General features: G+C 40.2%; 3 protein-coding genes across 5 annotated transcripts; all 3 read right to left on the reverse strand.

Moving 5' to 3' along the window:
• Nucleotides 1–270: 270 nt before the first annotated feature.
• LOC135631655 (uncharacterized) lies at nt 271–3,884 on the reverse strand. Of its 2 annotated transcripts, none has more exons than XM_065139401.1 (3): nt 3,617–3,882; nt 3,096–3,550; nt 271–873 (listed from the first exon to the last, which is right to left on the reverse strand). In XM_065139401.1, the coding sequence occupies exons 1-3, from the start codon at nt 3,779–3,781 to the stop codon at nt 435–437; spliced, it is 1,059 nt and encodes a 352-aa protein (XP_064995473.1). In that variant the 5' UTR covers nt 3,782–3,882; the 3' UTR covers nt 271–434. The 2 variants fall into 2 exon arrangements, with proteins under 2 accessions (XP_064995473.1, XP_064995474.1); XM_065139402.1 differs by lacking the exon at nt 271–873 and adding an exon at nt 2,756–2,904 and having other exon boundaries at nt 3,617–3,884.
• Nucleotides 3,885–5,190: 1,306 nt separating this feature from the next.
• On the reverse strand, nt 5,191–7,355 carry LOC135631657 (uncharacterized protein At4g28440-like). The gene is made up of 2 exons (XM_065139403.1): nt 7,029–7,355; nt 5,191–5,510 (listed from the first exon to the last, which is right to left on the reverse strand). Exons 1-2 carry the CDS (start codon nt 7,273–7,275, stop codon nt 5,320–5,322), a joined length of 438 nt encoding a protein of 145 aa, XP_064995475.1. The 5' UTR covers nt 7,276–7,355; the 3' UTR covers nt 5,191–5,319.
• A 5,429-nt stretch (nt 7,356–12,784) lies between these two features.
• LOC103976465 (auxin response factor 9) lies at nt 12,785–17,249 on the reverse strand. Of its 2 annotated transcripts, XR_001976934.2 has the most exons (16): nt 16,680–17,249; nt 16,491–16,600; nt 16,258–16,353; nt 16,106–16,162; nt 15,819–15,971; nt 15,644–15,728; nt 15,445–15,535; nt 15,204–15,368; nt 14,941–15,054; nt 14,696–14,768; nt 14,450–14,615; nt 13,727–14,349; nt 13,432–13,619; nt 13,167–13,329; nt 12,948–13,081; nt 12,785–12,817 (listed from the first exon to the last, which is right to left on the reverse strand). XR_001976934.2 is itself a non-coding variant. In XM_009391670.3 (15 exons), the coding sequence occupies exons 1-14, from the start codon at nt 16,723–16,725 to the stop codon at nt 13,188–13,190; spliced, it is 2,109 nt and encodes a 702-aa protein (XP_009389945.2). In that variant the 5' UTR covers nt 16,726–17,249; the 3' UTR covers nt 12,785–13,081; nt 13,167–13,187. The 2 variants fall into 2 exon arrangements, 1 of the variants encoding a protein (XP_009389945.2); XM_009391670.3 differs by having other exon boundaries at nt 12,785–13,081.
• Between the last annotated feature and the right edge of the window lie 7,883 nt (nt 17,250–25,132).

A 25,132-nucleotide genomic window follows, 5' to 3' on the forward strand; every position in this document is an offset into this window, starting at 1 on the left:
CAAAGAATAAAACAAACTGATGAAATTAGACTCATCAAAAAGAGAGAAAGTTTTCCCAATAGTAAATATGAAAAAAGAAAAAAAAAACAGAAGAAGAATAAAAGAATCGAGAAAAGCAATGATCAAGACAAAGTGAATGCATCTGCAAGTCCAAATAATGAGTGAAGCAAAGAAATCAACTATATTGGGTAGGTGACAGTTTTCAATGTCCGCACAAAATGCACTACAAGTTATTGTGGGATTTGATTCATCAGGGATGCACTCATTCTTCTGTAACAAAGCAAAGATGCACTAGCTTTTGATTCATCAGGGTATTCAAATAATATCGAAATTAAGTTACAAAAAAACATTGATTCAAAGCCATTCAAGCTTTTGAGCTCACCCTAGCATATATTCTCAGCACTAGACTTCGAGCAGCATCGCTATATCCCTTCTTATTGAGCCAACAGACGTTTGATCCCAGCCTTCTGTTCATGCGTCAACCATGTCGGGAACTTTATGTTGAATTTGATCCGAAGATTTCCTTTCCTGGAGGGATCTTTTGGAACTGGCATACCCTCTCGATGGACCACCTCCTCGTAACCAGGATGAATGATGGAGTTTATGGGGATAGTGAGGCTGCGACCATCGAGTGTCGTCAAATGAACAGTATATCCAGTCAGAGCCTCGACCAAAGAGATTTTGAGTGTCACGATCAGATCATTTCCCTCCCTCGTGAAGACATCATGTGGCTTTTCATCAATGATGAAGACTATATCTGCAGGAATAACATAGGGAGCTTCATTTCCTTTTTCTGGGAAAGTAATTTTTGTACCCTTTTTCCAACCTGGCTTTATATTAATGGTCAGAATTTCTTCCACTGTCATTGTTTTCCTGCATCACACAGGAGTAAGAAATATATTAACATAACAAATATCAAAATATTCAAATGAAAATTAAAATAAGCATAGTGTTGAGCCTGTAGAGTGATCAGAATGTTGATCTAGATTGCCTAATGGAAGACTATATGTGTAACAGTTAACCATCAGTCAAAAAATCTGCCATTCAATCGCAAGGTCAGCACAGAAGAAAATGTGAATTGGGGTCATGAAAGTGCCAACGTGATTAATTCCAGAAGAGAATGCCAAAAAATCTGCCAGAAGAAAATGTGACTTGGGGTCATGAAAGTACCAACGTAATTAATTCCAGAAGAGAATACAACTGGAAAGTTAATTTTGAATAAGCATTGCAGCAATGGCTCTCGATACTCGAACCAGAAAGTTTGGCGCAACAGTTCTACATTATGCAAAGAGATATCTAGTACCAATCTTGAGCCATAACTGTAAATCTTCCCATACTAGCACCTTTGTTCCCAGAACAACCAGACCTCTGTGGCTCCTTATGACCAGACCCAGAAGCATTTTCCACTCACTAATTTTACATCTTTTTATTTAAAGGGAAATCTCAGCCTTACCACTCACCAACTCAAAATGCATCTGTCATTTTCTAATTTTATATCTAATTCAAAGACATGTTCAAGTCTGAATGAGATGCATCACGGAAAAACAGTGCAGTGCAGCTCTATATCTTGTACAGGGAGCGGTCTAGTTCAGATCCAGTGCATGACTATAGTTTTTACAATATAAGCACCTGATAACCAGAAAACACTTTTCCCAAGTAATTAGCTTCCTACTACAACTACCATTCTCTTGTTTTATAAAAAGCTGGCAACAGCATTATATCCTTGCATATACCAAGGATACCAACTCAGAGAACATCTAGTGCGGTTGTTCTTACATCTTGTGCAGTTGTTTTAGAAAAGAGAGCAACTCAGAGAACATATACCAAGGATTCTGCACAAGATCAATTATTTGCATTTCTGCCACAATGAGGTCAAGGTGCTACCTTGACCTTGAATATAAAAGGATCACATTATATCCTTTCAACTAGTATCAGGTAACATATAAGAAGTAACACTTTGAGGAAAAGAACTCATATCCTCTCGATCAAAATGCAGATTTGATGCGAAGTAACATATAACAGTGCTTTCCACTTCCTTTCAGACACAACAAAGCTATCGTTGATTACACAAGTATGTTAGCCATATATATAACATAAATTTAAATTAAAATCAAGATAAATATAAACAAACATAGAGACATTAATTGCAAATAATTTTGTGGAAGCATGTTTTTATAATCACATATGAGTATGATTACCTATTTTAGATAGTAAACATGAAAGCATTTATAGGACCTAATGAAATACACTGCTTATTTGAAAAGACATCCGAAAACAAAGCTGATTCAAGACAAATAGAAGCAGAAAGCTTCATTGATGAGTATTAGGCTTATTTGAGAGCAAACTGAGACAACCAAGTGTCAATTTGTTTCGATAGGAAAGCTCACCGGTCACCGTTCCACTTTACTATCATATATGTATTCACCGAATTATCCTGTAATTCTTGAATCATCTTACAAAGATAAAAGTAGAGCTGAAGAATCAATCACTTATCGTAGTTTACAATATTAATAGCAGTTTACTAATAAACAAGCGGAAGAATCATGAATACTATAAAACATATCACCTAATACGCAAACAAACTAACACAGTTGAGGGAAACAAACGAACTAGCAAATGGAAGAAAAAAATATTGATTCAACCATACTAACAGAACAAGGAAATTCTGCAGCACAACACCGCGAGACTCATAAAAGAAACCCACTCTATTCACAAACAAGTACAATCCCACAATGAACACTACAACTTTAACATAGCAGATATACGGCTGATCCTTACAGTTATCAACGGATTCACAATAAAATATCATTGACCATAAGAATGCAGGATACTGGCTATTCAGAATCATCTTTCTTCAAGAAAGAGTAACAACACCATTACTGGTTTACCAATGGATCCACTTGCCTGTAAATAATCATGAACTTGCACTTCTCACATCTTCTTGGATTGATTTAAAAGCATGACATTTCAATTAGAGAAAGTAGATCAATTTCATCTTCCTAAGAGACATGCACTAATTAGAAAAGCATGATGACAAAGGATGCAAGCAAAAGCTTTGGCACGTCTTCGACAACCAAAGAATGGGAGAAATTTACCTGCTAGCTTCCACAATTTCCCTCGAAATCTTCATCTTCTTGGCGGTCCCTTTAAACAAGTCCTCCAGGCTGCACGGCAACCGGTTCTCAATCGGCGCGGCCTTGCGCGGCTGCTGAGCGTACATCGACGCGCCCTCCCGGCCGCCGCCAAAGGCCGACCCAAAGAAGTCATCCCCGAACATCCCGTCCATTCCACCAGGGAACCTCGATCCGCCCCTAACACCACTACCGCCGCCTCCCATGCCACCGAAGGGGCTGGAGTAGCCGAAGAACTCCGCAAAAATGTCGTCGGCGCTCCTGGGATTGAAGCTGAACGAGGCGGGCCCATTTCCAGCGGCGGAGAAGAAGGTGGAGCCGCCTCCGGGGTCGCCAGCGCCCGGCGACGGGACCTGGCCCTTAAGGCCCTCCTCGCCGTACTGGTCATAGACGGCGCGCTTCTGGGGGTCGCTCAAGACCTAACACAAACAAGACAAGATCGGATCACGGAGGAGGAAGATTAGATTGGATCGGTCGCGCAAGACCTCGTAGGCCTCAGAGATCTGCTTGAACTTGGCCTCGGCATCCTTCTTGTTGTTGGGGTTCTTGTCGGGGTGCCACCTCATGGCGAGCTTGCGATAGGCCTTCTTGAGGTCGTCGTCCTTGGCGTTCCTGTCAACGCCCAGGATCTTGTAGTAGTCCACCCCCATCCCGTCCTCGTCTTCTGCCGTTGTCGCCGGCCGTCCTCTTCTCTACTATGATCCGGACTTGGTTCTTTCCCTCTTATTCCTTCTCTTTCCTTGTTGGAGAGGCATCGAGATCCCATGGAATCCACCCGGTCCAATAAGAATTGAATTAACCTGATTCGAGTCATTTGCTGATCCTGGCCGGGCGACCGGCTCAGACCGCATTTGATGATCGAACCGGACCCGATCCATTGATTGCGTGAAGCTAAGTGACCCAAATAATAATAATAACAATAATAATAATAATAATAAGCACGAAGCACAAAACTTGTGAGTCGATCTCGATCAATATTCTACTCCACAGGAAAGAGATTTCAGCTGCCGCCTCACACACAGAAAAATAAATAAATAAATGTGGATTTACCTTTTTTTTATTGAAGAATTACTGAAGATTCTGTGACCGAGAAATAGTCCCAAAGAAATCTTTTACAAAATCATGCAGCCTTTGCTCCTACAAAAGAATAAAAAAAAAGCACAAAATGATCAGCATGCAATACTAGAATTACTCTCTTTCTAACTTTTGCATACGCACTCCTATATTTGATTTATTCTTTTCTCATCATGCCTTCAATTTCCTGCTACATTCTCAAAAAAAACAGAACAAAGTGGTAAGTTCAGAGGTCCAACACACCAAACGTATATGCTGATCATTTGGGAAATGAAACACACCAAAAAACATTGAAGGAACAAGATCAGGGGAAGAAGAAACAGTGGCTGCACTGTGACAAATATAACTTGGATTAATTTACAGACCAGAGAAAAATGACATGCACTTGGACCACTCAAACAAAACACCATCCATGGAAGGAAGCTGCTATAGCAGGATCGCTTACATACACACACAGGTCCCCTATTATAGCAGTAATCACAAATAGCAAGCTCTTGTTGTTTGGAAACATGATAGGCTGATCACATGGGATGGATGTTCCGCATGTAGGGATCATACATTATCAGCCGCTATTTCATCTCGACCGAGCGTTCTGTTCTGTGGAAATATTTAACATTTTGTTGCTGAAAAAACAAGATCATGACCAAAGATATAAACATCTCGATTGAATAGACATAACATCAAAGTCATATATACATATAATGGTCACATGCATTGTATGTCGGTTTACCCTAGAAAAAACTGAACATCTCAGGTGAAATTTCATAGTCCTTTTCAGGCACTGAGAAACCCAAATGTTAAGGTGAACAGAATCCAGGGGGAAGCACTTAACAGAAACTGTAAAGCAATTAACAGGAGTATTAAAACAACATATGCTCCCAAAAAACAGCAGATGGTTGTATGTGCATCATGATTGATAATTCAACCATCTTCCATCATTCTGATTACAGATACCAGCAGATTATGATAGATATGCGCCAATGCAGAAACAAAAAGTAGCCTTGGTGAGATTTTGTATAACCCCAGATATTGTTCCAACCAAAACATATACGTTGAACATCTATGAAAAGTAAAGTCAGAAAAGCTTCCTCATCTAACAATCCTGTCCAACGAATCACTCTTCGCTGACGTTCACCAGTTCATACTCGATCAATGATAAATTGTTACCCTCCTTCACCACAAAATCAGCAGGTTCAGTAACCTCAACTCGGCCCCACTTATCAACAGCCAGCCTCATGCAACCCTTGAACATATCTATCTTTGCATTGCGCAGGATGACGGTAGCACCAGGCGTCAGCAAGTCAACTGTACATTCAGAGAGTTTCTCAATAATTAACGTCAATTTGTTTCACTTAAAGGAGCAAAAGATTAAAATAAGCTTTGGATCAATAACTGACTATTGGCAACTTGGAATCTACATAATCCTCCGTTCATATCATGATTTATCAACTAAGTAGTAGCAAGCAGTAAAAGTAGAACATGGTTAGCTTTGTCTATATAAGTAATACAAGTTCAAAACATGTACCTCTAAGATTGGGAAAGTCATATAAACAACTCTGAGAGAAGGAACCTACCTAACCATTTCTCAACTAAAATCTCCTTAGTGTAGTTACAGTAGACATCCAGAAATTTGAAACAGTAATTTGCATAAGAAACAACTACCATATCAAGTTTAAGCAAAAAAAAAAAACACTAACTAAATGTTGTAGGTGCGATTTTATAAACAACTAACTTTTTAAGCAGCAAGCTATAGGCTCCAACAGAAATGCAAATTAGCCAGGACCACAAAGACATGCTCCATTAAACAACAAGCATGATCCGGTAGGCTCCTTCTGCAGGCTAATTTACATTGGCACTGCCAACCCATAGCATCAAGGACAGGGCAAAAACTTGCAACCAGAGACACAGCACAGAAGTTGTGATAAAATTTGAACTTGTGTGTGCACGAATTGGTTTATGATTTCTTTCCCAAAGAAGTATTTGTGCATCATCCACTTCCTTGTTCTTGTAATAAATATTAGATGGAAGACTAATCTCACAACTTTTACAGCCAACATATGACGATCATGGAAATACGCTTGGATGTTGTTTACCAGTCCAATCACATAAAAGCCATGCAACTTAACTCACACGCAGAGGGACCTCCTAGGACATATTATCTATACATTATTTTTTTCCTTAAGTTTCATTTTGACATATCTCAGTATCTCGACAACACAACTGGATATGTTGTTTGAATTTCCATCTGATCCAAGAAATATATAAGCTTAATGAAACTTAGTGACATCACAAGTGCTTGTAGTTGTGATGCTAACTCATGGAATTACAAAGAAGATATGTTGAATCACCGGCTTCGATGGATTAAATGATAGTCCGTCTTTGGCTAATACCATTGTTCCATCCACTACAATGTGAGGTAGACAAAAAGGTGGTTTCTAATTCCGTGTATGCGGTTCTCAACCTAATGCCCCGAAATAAATGCTTCACAAACCAACTTAGCAAAAGTAAACGACAATCACAACACACGACGATCTATGACTACCAACTCTGTCAACAGCGCATGTTTTCCTTTTTTCTGATAGCCATACGCGTACTGGATCAACAGATCACAAGTTGCTCAGGAAATCTGGAGATCTAAAGAAAAGGTTTAACTTTTCTCCCTTTTCTTCAAATGCTATAAGATTAGCCATCCTCATTTGCCACCCTTTCCTGAGCTCGTCAAAGGAAGGAACGAACAAGATCTAAAGCAACGAAATCCCTTGGATCGCGTGTAGATAGATGAGGACGTGAATAGAGAAAGAGTGAAGGGTCGGGGAGGGGCACCTTGTTCGTTGCGGGCGGTGAAGACGATGCAGGCGGTCTCGTCGCCGACGAGGCACTCGGCGATCCGGGTGTGGCGGAGGTGGGCGGAGGCAGCGCCGCCCTTCTGGAGCACGGTGGTGGAGTTGACGACCTTCACGACGAGGGTGTGGCCGCCGGTGCCCGGCCTGAGCTGGTCCACCTTGGTGAAGATCGGCTTCCTCTTCGCCGGCTTCAACTCTTGCGCTTGTTGCTGAGCCGCCGTCGCCATTGAATCCCGATCTCAACCCAAGAAACCCTAACCCTAGTTTCTCCAATAAGAACAGAACGAAGCAGCAGCCGTGGCGGGGCAGTTGTCTATTAAATAGGGGGAGACGCGAGGAGCGATAGGACGGTGGTTTTGGTTGACATGCTATCTTTTTTTGCTGAAATAAATAATATATACGTAAATTGTTATGACTATAAATAAATTTATTTATTTGGCTTTTGACAATTTTACATCCCAATTTTACTTAGTATTCTAATAAGCTTCTTTTCAAAGTTCTTTGAATCCATTGAGTGAGTTAGGTTGCGGGTTGTTTGATGTTATGATGCTTTTGTTTACGAAGGATTCATTGAAGGCATTAGATACTTTTATTCTCAAAAAATATATTACGAAGATGAAAGATGTGTTGAAAATTGAAATGCTTTCACCTACGAAGGATACAGGTTTGGATGCTTTTGTCCGTCATGATTAAAAGTGTTGTGGGTTGAGACAAAGTGTCGTATATATAGTGCTTGTTAAGCGGGTCAATGGTATAATGCTTTTGCAACATGCACCCTCCTTCTAATATCAAATAATATAAGAATTATCAATTATATTTAAATCAGCCCAACTTAGCCGAAGCCTATGTGGGTAAGAAATCAAAATGGAGTTGAAAATGTCTCAAATGCTCGATTAAATGCTAGCATAAAAACTAAGGTTAGATGAGGTTCCCAATTGAGTCCCTCCAACACTTATATCAATAACAAAATGAAGTCAAAGTTTTTAATAAATAGCAACTAACCTTTGTTACTATGGTTTGATGGGTTTTTTAAATTGAGAATATTCTACGACATAAATGGAATATTCACCTAGTATTTTATATTAGGTTCATATCCATGTGAGCTTAATTATCGATCACGGTTCTATCTTCCTTATTAAATTATCTCTGATTAGATGAATATTTCTCCTATCGCCTATAAAGTTCTTAATGGATCACCATAGAAAATATTGTGAGTCTTTGAGAGTAATTACATATAACCTCCTATAATTAACTATGATTAACATAATGATTTTTATACTTTAAAAAATAGTATTGGGATCTCTATACTTACGAAGATGAAAAATTTAATCTTAATTCTTCTTATGTTATTAATTTTTTCGATGAAAAAAATTACACATTTTGTCACATGCAAAAAATACATAATAAGAAGGATAAAAAAAATAATTTTATTTTTTTAATTATTAAATATATATATATATTCTTTATCTTAACCGTTCTTTCTCTTCCTCATTCCCATGCGCTCTCAACCGCCGTCGTCTCAGCGTCGCTCGCCGCCTTCAGCATGCGAATGAAAGTAAAGAAAAATGAGCTGCTTTGTTCTCTATAAACTCCAACATTAACCTCTGCTTCATGCGACCAAGAAAGCAGAGAGTCTTTTCTGGCACGAGGTGGGAAGTGACTTCCTGCAAACCTAGCGGTGAAGAATGATGGCATCTGCTCATGCACTATGCTTGCTTTAATAAAGAGAGAGTTATTATAGCTAGAGTGGAATAAAAAAAGGGATATGTTGTCGTTGAAGAAGAAGATTATGTGGATGATGGTTCTGCAATCCACCTAAAGCTCAGCATGGACGCAGGAGAGATGACGTTCCAGGGATGTAGGAGCGAAGTTAACGAGCGGTGTAGGAGAGGCGATAGCGAGTGGTGCAGGTGCGACGATAGTTGAGCGATGCAAAGCAGCAACGATCGAGTGGGTCCATTGCAGTCGTAGTCGAGTGGTGTAAGAGCGACAGTAGTCGAGAGCATAGGTCAAGTGGTGGTGGTAGACAGCACGAGTCAAGCGGTAGCGGTCGAGAGTACAGATCGAGTATGGGAAAAAGGAGAGAAGAAAAAACGAATAAAGTATTTTAAAAAATATATATTTAATAATTAAAAAATTATATTTTTATCCTCCTCATTCGTGTCCTTTTGCATGTGACACAAATGAGGAAGATAAAATTAATAATGTAAAAAAAATTAAGATTAAATGTTTCACCTTTGTAAGTATAAGGATCCTAATGTTACTTATGGAGATGATATCATCTTGTGTCATGAATGAAATGATATCATCTTCCTTTGTTGATTAACTATAGAGGATTATATATAATTATCTCGAGTCTTTACAACGGCTGCATTGGTCACTAGCAAAATCATCTGTGGGTCATGAATGATATCATCTTCTTTTGTTAGTTGAAATCTTCTCCTCATCCTGTGTTGAATCCTAAAATCACATCTCAAATTGCTCAAAAGAAACAATCTTAAGAAACTTAAAAGAGTGAACATGAACCTGTTAGGAATGATATCCCTGAAGAAATCTAGGTTCAAGATGATGAGACCTCAAAACGAACAATCTTAAGAGACTTAAAAGTGTGAACATGAACCTGTTGGGAACGGTACCCCTGAAGAAAGCTAAGTTTAAGATGATGAGACCTAGCAAAATGATACATCAAATTTATGTTAAACCTAAGTTAATGGTAGACCACAGTACGTTATGCAAATAAGCTATGATTGAGATTTATCGAACTCGAAACTGAAGCCTTTTAAGAAGCAAGAAGACAAGAAGAGCATGGAGCTAAGCCCGAACCATAGAATGGATCTTCTCTTGTAACCCCTCTACGTTGTTGCGACCGTCACTACTATGGACTTCGACTTTTATAGCTTAAGATGAGTTAACAAGTATTTTCACACAAAATTGACATGTCTTCCTTAATTTATTTTTATCATAATTATTAAAAATAAGAAATTTATGCTTCATGATCTGATAGGGGAAATATTTGTCCTAATCAAGGCTCTAACACATGGCAACCCAATCAACACGAGGAGGATAGGGAACAAATACCAAGTAAATATTTTGCTCATATTGTAGAATATTCTCCTAGTTAAATCTACTGTATAAAAAATCCTTTGGAAACAATAAGAGGTTCATTACTCTTTACTAAAAATTCTTTCTTTTCATTCTATCGTTGACTTAGCATTAGAGGAATCACATTTTAGAAACTTGTCCAACCTCAATCTTTATGTGGGTCAACTGTGGACAAGCGTTCAAGTACCCCTTAGCCACCAAGCATACATTTGACCTCTTTTTCGGCCACTTCAAGCTTTTTTCACGTATGGATTTGAATCGAGTCAAGCTGATCCAATCACCATTGACATCATATATATCATTTTGGCACTAAAGGGAGGGCCTATGTCATAAGAACATCATCTTGTTGACCTCCTCAATGGGTGCTCTGGCGAGGGTACTCTACCCTCGACCCATAGTATGGTGGGAATGACCTAAAGCATCGATTGATCATTCACAGATAAAAGTATCCCAATGCATGATGTGTTTCATGCTCATAAATATCGCTAACATATAATACATCCTTCATGGACAAAAGCATCCGAATATCTAATGCATTCTTCACGGACACAATTGTTTCGATGTGTGATGCGTTCTATATATCTTCATAAAGAAAAGCATCCCAATGTATGACACATCTTTTACGATCATAAGTATCTCCAATGCGTGATGCATTCTTCATGAACAAGAGCATCCGAAGAATCTAATGTGTCGTTTACGGACAAAAGCATTTCAACATCCGACGTGTCCTTCGTAGACATAAGTATCTTCAATGTGTGATGCATCATTTATTCATGGATAAAAACATCTAAAGCATTTGATACATCCTTTTTGAACAAAAGTATCTCAACTTTCGAACATCCTTCGTTGACACAAGTGCCTTTGACACACAATGTGTTCCTTTATAAATAAAAGCATTAATAGCGTCATGTATCCATTATAGACAAATGCATCACAATATCTAATATATCCTTTACAAAATAAGTGTCTTCAACACGCGATGCATCCTAAAAGGATTCAAAGTGTTTGATGTGTCCTTTATGGACAAAAGCATCCTAACTTCCAGCATGATGTATTCTTTGTCGATAAAAACATCCGAAGCATTTGACCTTTCATTCACAAGCAAAAAGCATCATAATATCCGATATGTCCTTCGCGAATTCAAAGTGTTTTAAATACCAAATCCATGGATTGGCACAGCAAGTAAGTTGCCTAATGTTGGTAGATTGGCTCCTATAGCTGATCGGCCCAACAAAAGAAGTTGCCCAATGTGGGCAGATCAAGAGCCCCTATAGCCTAATCCTGCTGCTTCAGGCCACCTTACCCACCGGAGGTGAGTCCCTTAGCTCCATTGCAGGGTCGGGCAGAGATATGCTTCCACCACCTGGTGTAGGTGCCTCGACTCCACTGCAGCAGGTCGGCAATGACGGGCTTCCACCGCTCAATACATGCACATTGGCTCCACTACAGGGTTCGGTGGAGATGGGCTTCCACCATTTGATGTAGGCGCCTCAGCTCTGTTGCAACAAGTCATCGATGTTGTAGATAACCGATTGATGGGCACCTCAACTCGTTCCACCAACTGATGTGGGCCTCGTGCCATCTTCGTTGTAGATCGGGTGACGACGAGCTTCCGCTATCCGATGTGTGTCCCTTTACGGCTCTATTGCATAGTCCAATAATGTCGAAGTCCTATAGTAGAATGGACGAGGGAACTCTGTGCGGTGGTCATCTTCTCCTCTATCGAACTCCTCTAACCTGAGATACAAATCTCTCCGGCCACGAAGATTGGGATTCCGAGATGCATTGGCATATCATGACTGAGGCAATGCGGTTGCGGAGAGTTAGCTCCAGGCATCGCAGGTCGTATGCTTCTCCTGATGCTTCCGCAAAAGAGGTATCTTTAAGTGGAAGGCAGGTAGACAGTGCATGCTCTGCTGCATATTGGTGCTGCACAGGGTTCAGCTGCAGACCTACTTCTCATGGATGGATGAGAGACGAATGCTTTGCCCTATATTCTTTAGAACTAACTCGTCATGAATGCTTTGTTTGCTTGAGATCGGTGTCCGTGTGGAAGGACTTATCTCTCGGCCTCGACGACGGAGACTGTAAGCTGGTTTGGGATGCAGAGTGTTTCATGTGGTTTCTGATATCCTCACTTTTGTCATCGACTACAAAAGTAGACATCGGAGTTCGGAAGGTCAAATAAAGATCATGGAGACAACTCATGCTTCGATCTGTTTGTGAGCGTCAACATCACTGGATTAAATCACTGTCTTAACGATCTTCAAACATTCTGCATTTCAGGATCCCAAGTAGTTCCAATATCGTCTAGTTTGCATCACAATCTGAAACTTACGATCAAAAGAAAAGAAAGATGTTTCTGCTTTCATTCATAACCTCGAACTGTGAGTTGTTGTTCCTTGCTGGTCTTCTATTTTTTGTTTTGTTCTCGGTGACAGATGAGTTCTTGTTGCTGTATGATAACTTTCTGGAGTCATGTTCGACCTATAACCAGACAAATATCCAGAGAAAACAATTGCCATTCACCTTATTCGGTATCTCGGTTCATCGCAAAACAACAAACATAAGGCTAAAATGATCTCGAGTTGCCATCCAATCAAAATTTGTACAAGAACAATCGATACGTTCGGATAGGCGGTAAAGCTTGATTAAACCTGCCACTCACTACAAGTAGTGAAGGAGAAAGATTCAAATCATATATTTACAAGTTGATTACGATGACGACTACGTTACTGAAAGCTATAAGACAGAAAATGAAAGACAGCTACTTATAGAGTTAGAAAAACAAGCATACCCAAAGCATGTATTTTTCTTCCTTCTGCCTCCCAAATTAGCCTCGTGAGAACATGGAGTCGGAAGGATTCTTAATCACCATCAGCTTCATTGCTGTAATCCTCCCTGACTTCCCGAGCTCTCAGAAAACTTGAGCTGCAAATTTTCGATGAATAATCTGCATTACTTCGGTATGAAGATGACAGTTGTGCAACTATAACCGAAGAATCTTGATATTTACCTTTTAGGTTCCTGCTAACTATCATCCTTCGGTTTTAAGATCTTTATTAAGACAAACATCTTCTACATCATGAAGTAATGGAGTGAGCCTGCCCCCAGGTTTCATTTTCTTTACCTCTTCAGCAGGGTAGATGAAGATCTTTCTGACCATATTGCAGAATTCCCTGTTCGGTTCACATTTGAATTATTAACCATCCATAGAAATACAAGTCAAAATTAATGCCACAAGATAAAAGGATGCTGAGAAGGTTTCAGAGGAAAGTTACGGCCAAGGGTCATCGCCAACTAGCATCATATCATCCTCGTCATCGGTGAAGACAACTTCCCATTTATTCCGGTCTCGAAGCTCCCCGTGGATCTCAAACATCTCTTCCAGCTCTCTAATCAGCTCATCATATCCTTCTAGAATCGTCAGATCCACTGCCCGACCGACTGCAACACCTTGCATGTGAACCTATTGATTGTTCCAGGAATCAATTTAGCAATCATAAGAGATTGGTTCGATTGAAAGGTAAGAATATCTTTTATTTATGCTGGTCCAGGACAGAGGAGCACATTCACCTTGGTGCGGCTTCTGCTCAAACAGTTCGGTGCACCATGAATCTCCTTAAGACTGTCCTGTGGTGAATGCTTCTGTTCCTTTGAAGCTTTTGAAAGGCCTGATTTCTGGTCAGAGTCTTCCACTGATTCCGACAAGTTAGCAGGATGCTCAATGGGATCGACAACTTTGCTGAAATGTGTGGTCACCATGTTGGTGCTTGCCCGGCTTTTAGGGTGATCAAACAAATCAAACCCAAATAGCCGGTAACTGGTGCTACCACCTCCGGGTTTCTTCAATTCTGCTACAGCACTACCCAACTTTACAGACTGCTCCTTAACCATACAACTGGAATAAGCAGGACAGGAATTGAACTTGGTCACTTCATTAGTTTCTCGGAAACGATTCAGCAAACCACCCGTCAGCAAAGAACCCGAACTCCTAATCGGAGATTGGGTTTCCTTCAACCAGTCAAACAATCCAGCTTCGTGAGAATTTGAGTGAAATAGGATATTGTTTTCCTTGCATCCTTTCTGCATGGATGGCCAGGTAACTTGAGCTTCAACATTTTCAGCCTCGGTGTTTATTACTGCAGCTAAATCATGTGAATCAGTTGTTCGCGAATACCAGAATGTTGCAGTAGGTTCTGCATGCAGAAAAAATTGGGGAGAATTGTATGATACGAGGAAATATTCAAATAATGTGTTCCTAAATGTACAAAATATGAGATAATCTTTCTTCTCTACCAAGGACTGAGAGGTCAGCTGTGTCACTAGCTTGCCTAGATCTTTTGCACTTGACTACAGCGGGCTGTGGGACATTTGGCACAAGCACCGTGGCATCAAATGGCTCGATTTCCCAAGGAGAAACTCTCTCAGGTCGTTCGATACCGGCTGCTTCATCCCATTGAACCTGAAGCACATGAAAATTATAGAAAAAGGCAAGCATGAAAAGAATTGACGCAGAGAGGAGTGAAAAAAATGTGTATCAACCTTCAACGATCTCCACCTAGAGCCTGTCCATTGCGAAGAACAGTCTTCGATCCCAACAATAGTTCCAGAAAACCTACATGTTGAGAACCGTAATGACAACTAATTACATAAGAAATGTGATTATATAAAAAAAAAAATCTCTCCCACACTCCGTAGAAAGGAAAAAAAAAAAAAAAAAAAAAACAAACACTAAAGGCATCAAAATGGCAATGATACAAGATGTCATCTGTGTATGGATAAATCACCTTTTCTCAGGAACATCTTCACCCTCAAATCTCATCTTAAATCTAGTTCCCAGAGCAAATCCATTTTTCACAGCCTCTAAATACTTGTTGACATGAACAATGAATTGACTTGTTCTGATGTACAGGCAACCAAAAGACAATCTTTAGATAGTTACCAGATCTATAAGGTAAGAAAATGGGAAGTACTGTGTTCATCAGAACAAACTAAAAGGGACAGGAAGCATCACACTTTCTCAAATATGGCCAAGGGTTAGGTCCCAAACCTTGGTTTGTAGTAGACGGTAAAGAGTGTATGAGTCGTTACAGCATGTGACGCAGTCGCAAGCACACCTAGATGCATGCTCTGACTCGATATCACCGATGTTGGAATCGTGGCCTGTTGCCGTGCTTGGCGTCTCACTCCAACACGCAATTCGCCACACTCCCCTCTGTTACGCTTGGATGCTCAACATATCATAATTGCAATTGCAAGAACCCAGAAATTGACGGCATGAGCAGTAGTACCTCAGGAAAACAAATGCATCCCCAGCAACCAGTCTCTTGGAGGTGACAAAGGTACTCCATCCGGTAGTGAGCAAGTGCCTCCGAGGTTGACCTGCATCATATCAGCTAAGTCAACAGACAAAGTGGCATTGCCACATAAATTGGACTTGGAATTCAACACCTAAACATCTCTATCACAAACATATCTGAAGATGTTTACCCCTGAAGATGTGCTTGAATCTCCATTCAAAGTTGTGGAGATCCTTGGTGACCAATTCTTGAGTTGGGATCTGCTGTGACAGGTCCTGAGGTAAGAGGGGATTCCCACGATTAATCAGATCATTTTGGAGAAGGAAGGCTAAATGGACGGAGACAAAAGAGAAGAAACCACTAACAAGTGGAGGAAGGCATTCTGTGGCATGTCGCCGGAGTACGGAGAATCCACCATGTGTGCTGGTGTCCGAGGCTGTCAAGATCTTACAGAAAGAGTAGACCGCCGGCCTCGGTTGCTCCGGTAAGCATGGATCAGGGCTCGTAGGCTCATGTTGCTGTCTCGATTCAGCCAAAATTAGCCTTTCTAACACTAAAACCTTCAAGGATTTAGTGGAAGTAATTTGACGATCTCTTCATACCGAATTGAGAACCAAAGAAAGCGAAAACCAAGAGTTCATTGAGTTCTTACATGTGGTTCCGGTTGCAGAATAATTTGAGCGAACACTTCATCGGTCTCGGGATCGGCCTAACATGTAGTTGCAATCAAACGAAAGCTTAACATAATTTGAGGTTGCTGAGATGAAAAAAAGGCGAAGCTCTAGGGAAGAAAAGGAGCTCTACTTTGAGATGGACATCGACGACGCGACATAGTATCTTGAAAGGGAGATTGAAGAGGGGTATCTGCTGATCCAACTCCTGGTTCGTCGACGCCTCCAACTATGATCACATCCAAACACCGCACCGTCAACAAAACGCAATCTTTTTGAGAAGAAACGAAGCAAGACAGGATTTTTCTTCCTTTTTCTTTTGCATTTGCTGCATTTTCATGGCGTGTCATGCGTGGATCTTGTCACCTGTTCCATATGGCCCTGGGGGAAGTAGAACACCCTCTCCCTGGGCCTCGGCACTTCAACCAGCGGCCCCGCGCACGCCCTCCATAGCTCCTCGTAGAGCTTATCTCCTCCTTCAAGAGAGAAGCATCAGAACACACTGGTGAGAGAGACCGGAGAGTGGCCCAAAGGAGCCAACTTTCTCGCTCTCACCTCCTTCCGACCTCCCGCCGGCCCAAGCTTCAGCTTCGTACGCCATGGAAACCGCGTCCCTTTCTCTTCCCGTCGTCTCCGCCCGGAAGCAGCGCAATATCAACCAGTAGGTGGAATTCCCACTTTCCTCCTTGTCCTCTTCGAGGTGCTATTGCAGGGGGCAACAGCAACAGCAGTTATCTTATTACCCCCATTAAAGCAGCGGCGCAGGAGCGACATCACCACCCCTTTCCCCACCTCAGCGCCCTCCGCTATGTAACATTCCTTCTTTTATCTCTCTCTAGAGTCTAGAGCGAAGTGTCACACGAGTTGGGATCCTCTGCGCTCTGCTGTACTGCACGATCCTTCCGAGATCCGAGCAGCTTGTGATGTGAAGTGGCGTGGATCGTGGGAATTTACTGCACACCGCGCGGTACAAGAGGATCTCAGCTCTCCAACTGACGCACAGTTGCTTTGCTTTTGCTCTCCGCTTTCTACTGGCCAATGAAGCTTCAAAAAAGCGATCTTTAAAAAGGGGGCAGCCTCTCCTCCTTTCGCCTCTTCTTCTCTCCCACCCACCACTAGGCCAACTATAGACTACACTGCTGCAGTTTGTGGACACAGGACAGAGGAGGGAAAAAAAGGAGCTAATCATTGCAATGGAACCCCATGAAACAACTCTTCCTCTCTCCGCCTGCCTTCGCAATAGAGACAGCCGCCTGCGGGTCCCGAATGCTGCCTCCAATAGCATGACGGGTAGGCAAGTGTCGCTGTGGCCGTGAGGGAGGGAGTACAGGATTGGGGTGGAACAGGGGAACGCCGTTCTCTCACGGGGCGTCCGATAACGGCGGGGCCCGTTCCGTGTTGTTACCGCTCCGCACAGTGGCGGACGGCGTCAGGTCGCCTCGCCGTTACGTGACGCCGTCGGTCTGCCCATTCGCAGGCAAGCGGCTCGTGATGGGCGGCCTTTTTGCCAGCTCGTACTGCCCTCGGTTGTTCGAGGTATTACGGTCATGCCACCAGTTGCGGCAGGCCCCGCAGAAACACGTGGTGTCATCTCCAGAAAGCTAACGTGGTCCACAGGAACGCGTAGGTGCTGCCACGTGTATCCTTTCTACCCCGCTAAAAGTTACCCGCGGACCTGTCCCGTCCCGCGTTGCTGTGGGGCCCATGGGTGAGCTAAACATGACCTCACCCACGGCCTGAGCCTCGCTAGCATTCCGCACGCATCTGAAAGCAATGAGCCCTAAAACTCGTGCTTTTGTTTGATAATTCACGTGACTCGTATTCTTGGTTATTTTCTCTTTTGTTTTATTTGATTTACTCAAATAATCATGATACTCAAAGGTATATATACAATAACAACATGATATTCGAAAAGAGGATGAGGAGTTCGGGCTTAGATATTAATCGATAAGAAAAAATATATAATTTTACGATAATCAAAAATATATATGACTAAAGGAGCTCGGATACATAAAAGAGAAAATAGATAATGACGACGGTGATTGTGGCAACATTAGAAAAGAAGAGATTAATTGACAGGAAAAAAAGTGGAGGCACAACCACTAGCTCAACGGAGAGTTTATGATATTGAGATTCGATGAAATCAATGATATGTATAAGTGTCAATAGTATCGAGATCCAATAGAAAGAAAAGATGCAAAAGAAATGCGGATGGGATAGAACGAATGTGACAAACAGATGTAGAGACGATGGATGAGAGATAGTCGTAAAAGATTTTTAAAAAAACTTATCGACCTTGACTTGATCGAGAGAGACACATTAGAACTTAACGTGCCAACAAGTTATCGGAGATGTATCTGAATAAAGTTGAACCAACTTTGCCCAAGATTCTAGGCTTTCCGACTCATGACTACCACCACCACCACCATACCATATCCTTCTTTACTTGCATGCTTTGATTCCCAAAGCTTCTTTGCGAGCATTATTATCATCTTCTGCTCGCACTGCAGTGTGGAATAAATCGTGTGTGTATGTGAGAGAGATAGAGAGAGAGAGAGAGAGAGAGAGAAAAGTGTTCAAAGGAGAGGAGAGGTGCGGCGAAGTGAAATCCTAAAAGACAGACGCGAGAGGTGGGTTGTGTAGACGTTTCCGACTTTGCTGCTGGTACAAAGAGGCACCATTGCATGATTGGTAATCGCAAGTGAGTTTTACGTCTTTGGCCACCCTGCATGGTTGATGGACATCAAACTTAAGCCTACATAATTGATGATCGGAGGAAACCAAACCAAACCAAACCAATCCAACTCTGAAGAACCAAAGTACTAAGTTCGGTCAAATTAGACAATGGTGCAGGAAATATTCCTGTCCGAACTCGAACGTGAAAGTTGTCAGCTACGCAACAATATATTCGATGACCAATGCATTGTTGGAATCGGCATGACAAAGTTTGATGCACCAACTAACGTAATAGAGGAAAATTAGTTCAACAAACAGTTTTCCCTTTTCTTTCTCGTTCCACTATTTTTATTGCCCCTCAAGTTAAATTAGCATATATATTCTCGTAAAATAAAAACAGAACTTTCACATATAAATATACTTTTCAATTTTTCAAAAGAAAATATATTCTATCATCGTAGATTTCGGAGTGAAAACTCAGTCAAATTAGATAAAACTTAGAAATTTATATATTAAAAAATATAAAAAAATACACACACACACACACATAGAAATGTATTATATTTTTATTTATTTTCAAACAGTAAAAAGTGAAATAGGAAATTTAATACAAGATTTTTACAGATGATTTTACCATCAAAAAATTTTATCAACTAAACTAATCAGAAACATTCGAATACGTAAATGATATATCTGAGGAGTTATTCCCAGTGCAGGCATGGCAATACATGATGTGCCTGCCAATTGGCAATCGACAAGACACCTCCAGTGTTGAGTTGGTCCCAGTCAATTTGACCGAGCCAAGACAAGCCAAGACCAATAATTGTGGCCGGTCCCATCTACGCAACTTTGCACTAATGCTCACTCCCTCTCTCTTTCTATATATATATATATATATATATATATATATATATATATATAGCTTGTCAAGCTACCAGAAAGCATGTGTTCCATGACCACCTGAGAGACTCAAATTGATGTCCAAGTTGGCATGCATGCATGCTCAATAGCTAAATTAATCCTTCAGACTATACAGTGTCCATATTGTCAAATGCAACATCAACCTTTTGATTCTTTCTCTTTCTAATAAAAAAAACAGATAAATTCAGAGTAAAAAGAAGGACCTCCTCCATGTTTAAATAGATTATTTTACTGCACTGATTCCCATATTATGAAAAAATACTTCTAATATTTTTAATTTCATTTGATATTGTTAGTCTACTTTGAACCGAAGGAATGATAAGAAAAATTAAAAGTATAATTTCCTACTCGAATTAATAAATACAACACCATCCCTCGTCCAAAAACCTTAATACGAGCAATCAACTATACAAAATCATCAAAGCCAATTCTCCAGAGTTTTTAAAATTTTATTATGAATCAAATCAAATTGGACTGATATACCACCACAAGTAAAATTTGAAGTTATCCCTACACTCGACAAACTCGAGACAAACAAGCCACACTCATCATGCTTGGATGGTTACATCCATCCACCATGACAATACTCATGAGTAGCAGTAGGACTATCTTTTTCTTCTCTTAATCCATGTATGCTTAGGATTGGCATGTATTTTTCCTATAGGCTTGGTCGGCTATTAATATCCTAGACAACAATTCTAGAAGCTCACTAGTTGCTTCCTTATACTTAGGTACATGTGAAGATAATCCTACTAAGAGAGGAGAGAGAAAGGAGAGGATTAGGAACTAATGTTGACATCAAGAAACACCTAATCTCATTGGTTGTGCATCTAATGGCAATGTCAGGAAATCTAACAGGTATCCAACAACCACTAATTATAGTCTAATCATATCATCCTAATACTAAACAAAATGTGTGTGCAACACTTCACACTTACACTTGTGGGGTAGCCTGGTACACTTCCCTTTTGCTTGTCATGTTTATCATAACAAGTGATATCTTACTAAAGTTAAGTTGCAGAGCTTGTTATCTAGCATATATCACATGCTTTTATCTTTAAGGTTGGATTCCTCGAGAACAATGGACTTTTAGCAATGCTAGACTATCACTCTCTTAGATTTGCAGACAAGCAAAAGTGGATTCCAAGAAAGGATTAGTTTATAATTCATTCCCGACCAATATCTTTGAACATTAGATATGGGATGAAGGCTTCTTATCCAAATAGAATTTTCCTCTCCCGGTGCACTATCTAAATTCCCCAATTTTCAAGGCTCTATGTATGCATGACATCTTAATTGTTAGTCTTCTAAAGATCACCATTATGTAAGAGTATGAACTACTATAGGCAGTGTATCCTAACAGTCATTGTGGTTAGAGTTGCCCTTCATTCGACTGCAAGTGACAACTCACTTGCTTGGCCTTGGTGGAGTCAGGACACCAATCCTTATTCTGTGTGCTGTACGCCATTTTCTAGTGTCATGAGCTTTTGTGAAGCTCAAAGTACAGATTCCCATCAGTGATTGCTACTCCTGCTATTACATGAACAACAACTTTGAAGTATCTAAAGTTCACACATGATAGAGATGCTCTGATCAAACTTCACATAGTTCTGTGGAGAGGGAGACAGAAAAAAATTCAGAATAAAAGGATAAATCTATTTTTGTATTTGCATGTTGTAAAACCCTAATTACTATCCTAACATGGAAATAACAGCTCCTGGGTTGATGTTCACAACACAACATTGTAACTAAAGCTCTTGTGATGTTGTAAACCCTAGTTTATCATTAGTACAGCCAAGATATAGAGGAAACAGCTGCAGTTGATGAATGCTGTAGTCAATAATCAAAACAATAGTTGTTTTGTAAGTTTTAGGTAAAAATGATAGCATTGAGATAGACAAAAAAGAAAAATGAATGAACTTAAGAGGGTGTAATTGTTCTTGTTAAAATGGATCATAATGGTTTTCCCGGCATCCATTATTCCTATTATAATTGGACATCAAAACCTCTCATAAATTTTGTCTTATTCTTCATATCTATTTGGACTACCAAACCAAGATCTAGTTTTAGGACCAAGCAAGTCGAACCATTAAGACCTAGATTTAGTGCAAGTTAAAGGAAGACGAAGATACTCTTAAAAAAAAAAGGAAGACAGATTTAGAGAATGGCTTGGTTGCACATTTTCTTGATAGTTTTTAATTACATTTATATATTACTATATGTAATGTAATATCAAGGAGAATAAAAAATCTTGACATTGATTTATTTAATACTAGAGTCCATAGCATGTTAAGGATGTAAATTTGCAATAGATATCAATCACGAGAAACAGAAAAGTGGAATTATCGTAAACAATTTTAAATTGATATTAATTATTCAAATAATTGATATCTTAAGAAAAAAAATGGAGCATGTGATTAGGTCAACAAAAGGCAAAATAATTCACCTTAAGATGTAGGTCAACTCACAGTCTTGGGATTTGTACCTCAAAGTATAAGCAATGAGTCCTCCATTACATTCAGCTGCAAGTAGGGTCTAGTCAACTTCTGTAAATCTAAAGAAAACAATTCTGCAGGATGAACATTATGAGTTGCATTTGCTAAGCACCAAAAATATTCTACATTTCCACTGCAATAATGTAAAGGCTACTCTCTTGTCCTAGGTTAACCTTAGTTAAATCAAGTCTAAACTACATGGAATTGAACTCCTAGCTGCTTCAATTTTTTTTTATGTAGGATTCTTCTTCTAATGGAGCTCCATGAGGCTACTCCAGTGCATCTCTAAACTATAATTGCTGTCTCTATAAACTTTATGAGCGAGACAGGTCTCTGTTCCAACCACAGCCTGCTTGCTTTGGCATCAAGCTCCTCCTTTACTGTAAGTGCATGGCATCCATGGGATCATGGGGAATATGTCTTGCTTTACTTGAGTTTATTTTAAGATGGACAAGTTAGAGTGAGCCATCATGGGTGAGCATAAGTGGAGGCTTTTTGCTGTGCATCGTTGGCACATTCAATGGTCATTGGGTGTGAGACTAAGTGGCTTCCTTGAGGCATACCACCATGAGGAAACCAGACTGTTTGTCCCAGTGATCTCATCTAATGGCCCTAAAAGTTTGTCTTAAGGTGTCCTAAACTATAAGCTCTCCCCAACCTAAGCCTCTCCTACCCCTCTCAGAATGCATCTTTTCCCTCTACGGTGTGTTGATAAGGGACAAGCATGGCAGATAGGTATATATTCACGTAAGCTGATGTCAATCATGTATAATCATGTTTGATGTGCTGATTCAATTATAGAGGCACCATTTCCACAGTAGCATGGCTTAGTCTTTGCTCATGAATGCAACCAGAATTTAGATATACTTAAGCCAATATTAATCATACTATATTAATATTAAAGCATGGTTCACTCCCATCTCATATTTGGGAGCCCATGCATCAATTGTTTGGTGCATCCTAACTGGGTCATCTCATCAGGTAGGGCCATAAAATTATGGAAGAACTTGTACAATTGTCTGCTGCTTTAAGTCCAGGTTGAAGTGGTCTGTCAAACAAAGTGAAAAATCATTGGAAGTAGTTGCTCAATGACAGAATCAGGAGAAGGTCATAAAAATATGGAATCCAGCATGATTCTCTGTTCTGACTAGGCTGCTCTGACCCATATGATCTTTGTTCACCATAAAGCATTCGACAAAGATATTTTAGTCAAACTTAACTGGCTTGTCCCAAGGAAGCAATAACTACATAAAAAGTTGGCCAAGCCCTTCAATTGTACTGTGCAGAATTATGGTAGTTGATTGCACAGGGAAGTGACTAAGCATGGTTCAAGAAGTTTCTTGAGTTTGATGGCTCCCTAGCCTCATTTTGACATGGTCATGTACCCATAGGAGTGGCAATGGCAATGGGCCAATCAAGGCTTAGTCCAAAAACCCTAACCCTTAATCCGACTAATATCAGTTCATTAATGTTTTGGTTTTGCAGGAAGGTCTTAAGCCTTCCATTCAAAAAATGATTGTATGAGATTGATTGCCCAAGAGGACGAATTAAGTGCATAAGACTCACTAATATGGGATTCGAGGAAGATTAATAAGAATGATTTATGAGATTGACAAGACAATCATTAATATGAGATATAGAGAGGATCAATAAAATTGATTATGTCTGAGATGGACATATGCTGCATTTACCATATCCTACAGCTACAACTCTAATAATCCAAATGTATGTGATGGTTTTTCACATATAACAAACAATACATAAAAACATGGATATTAGCTTTACTTTTGTCTACCTGTCACTGATTCAACTGATCAGACTTGGATATTATGCTTCAAAAAATAATCATGAACCAATAAAGCGATCAAAAATAACAAGAAGCAAGGTGTATTGCATTTTGCCTGGACTATCTGGATAACAATTCCATCCAACTGTGTCTATGTAACACACACAACGAACATAACAAAAAAATTGTAGCATTAACAACTTCTGAAGAAAAAGAAAAGCATATTAAATAAACCTGTCTTGCAAATATAATCATTTGCTGTAGGATTAAAGAAGCATATTGATAGAAACGCTGCAAAGAGCAAAGAAATAGAGAAAGTTTAGGTAATATATGTACTCTTTTATGCGGTCCCACTACTTAATTTTGCAGCTGTGCTTTCTTGATTCCTGCTTCATAATTTCTTCTCTTTAAAAGAAAGGGCACAAATTTTTTAATAATTTAATAATTTGCCACCTTTTTTCCTAAAACAATTACAACTTGAATGGGCTAACTACCCCAACCCCCCCCCCCCCCCTCCCAAGTTAAATCTCATTGACATCCCGATTATAATTATAATTATAATTATAATTATAAAAGTAAAACATTTAGGTCCATTTACTCTAACGTCGTCAGTTTTATCAACGGAAACACACAAAAAATAGATAAAAAAATAAATTCAATCGTTCCTACTGGTGGTGGCAAACAACGTCGATGGTGGTGGATGATGATGTCGTTAGGAGACGCGAGTGGCTATTGTAGATGATGAGAGCGATGACGAGATGTGGGCGTCGCTCGTCAACGCAGTTGCCGAGCGGCCCTTTCGTCGCTCTGCATCTACATCGGTGTCGACACAGTTGTCAAGCGATGAAAGAGGTACCAATGCAAATGTCGGGCAGTCCTTTCGTCGCTCTACAACTACGTCGACGCCAACATAGTGAGTAGCCCTTTCACAACTTTACAACTGCATCGACACCGATACAGTAAGCGACCCTTTCGCTGCTAGGCATCTACATCGGCGGCCCTTTCGTCTCTTGGCAACTACATCAACGCCGACGCAGTGAGCAGCCCTTTCGTCGCTCTGCAACTGCGTAGACGCCGATGTAGTGAGCGTCCCTTTCGTCACTCTATATCTATGTCAACACCGATGCAGT

Source organism: Musa acuminata, chromosome BXJ3-2, assembly GCF_036884655.1.
Source record: "Musa acuminata AAA Group cultivar baxijiao chromosome BXJ3-2, Cavendish_Baxijiao_AAA, whole genome shotgun sequence".
NCBI classification, from domain to species: domain Eukaryota; kingdom Viridiplantae; phylum Streptophyta; class Magnoliopsida; order Zingiberales; family Musaceae; genus Musa; species Musa acuminata.

Coding starts and splice junctions, on each gene's coding strand:
- LOC135631655 (XM_065139401.1), bottom strand. CDS start 3,781: ATGGGGGTGGACTACTACAAGATCCTGGGCGTTGACAGGAACGCCAAG. Junction 3,551..3,616: donor AGATCTCTGAGGCCTACGAG/GTCTTGCGCGAC, acceptor TGTTTGTGTTAG/GTCTTGAGCGACCCCCAGAA. Junction 874..3,095: donor GAAATTGTGGAAGCTAGCAG/GTAAATTTCTCC, acceptor TGTGTGATGCAG/GAAAACAATGACAGTGGAAG.
- LOC135631657 (XM_065139403.1), bottom strand. CDS start 7,275: ATGGCGACGGCGGCTCAGCAACAAGCGCAAGAGTTGAAGCCGGCGAAG. Junction 5,511..7,028: donor CACCGCCCGCAACGAACAAG/GTGCCCCTCCCC, acceptor CTGAATGTACAG/TTGACTTGCTGACGCCTGGT.
- LOC103976465 (XM_009391670.3), bottom strand. CDS start 16,725: ATGGCGTACGAAGCTGAAGCTTGGGCCGGCGGGAGGTCGGAAGGAG. Junction 15,729..15,818: donor CAGAATGCCTTCCTCCACTT/GTTAGTGGTTTC, acceptor CTCTTACCTCAG/GACCTGTCACAGCAGATCCC. Junction 15,055..15,203: donor ACCGTCTACTACAAACCAAG/GTTTGGGACCTA, acceptor CCTGTACATCAG/AACAAGTCAATTCATTGTTC.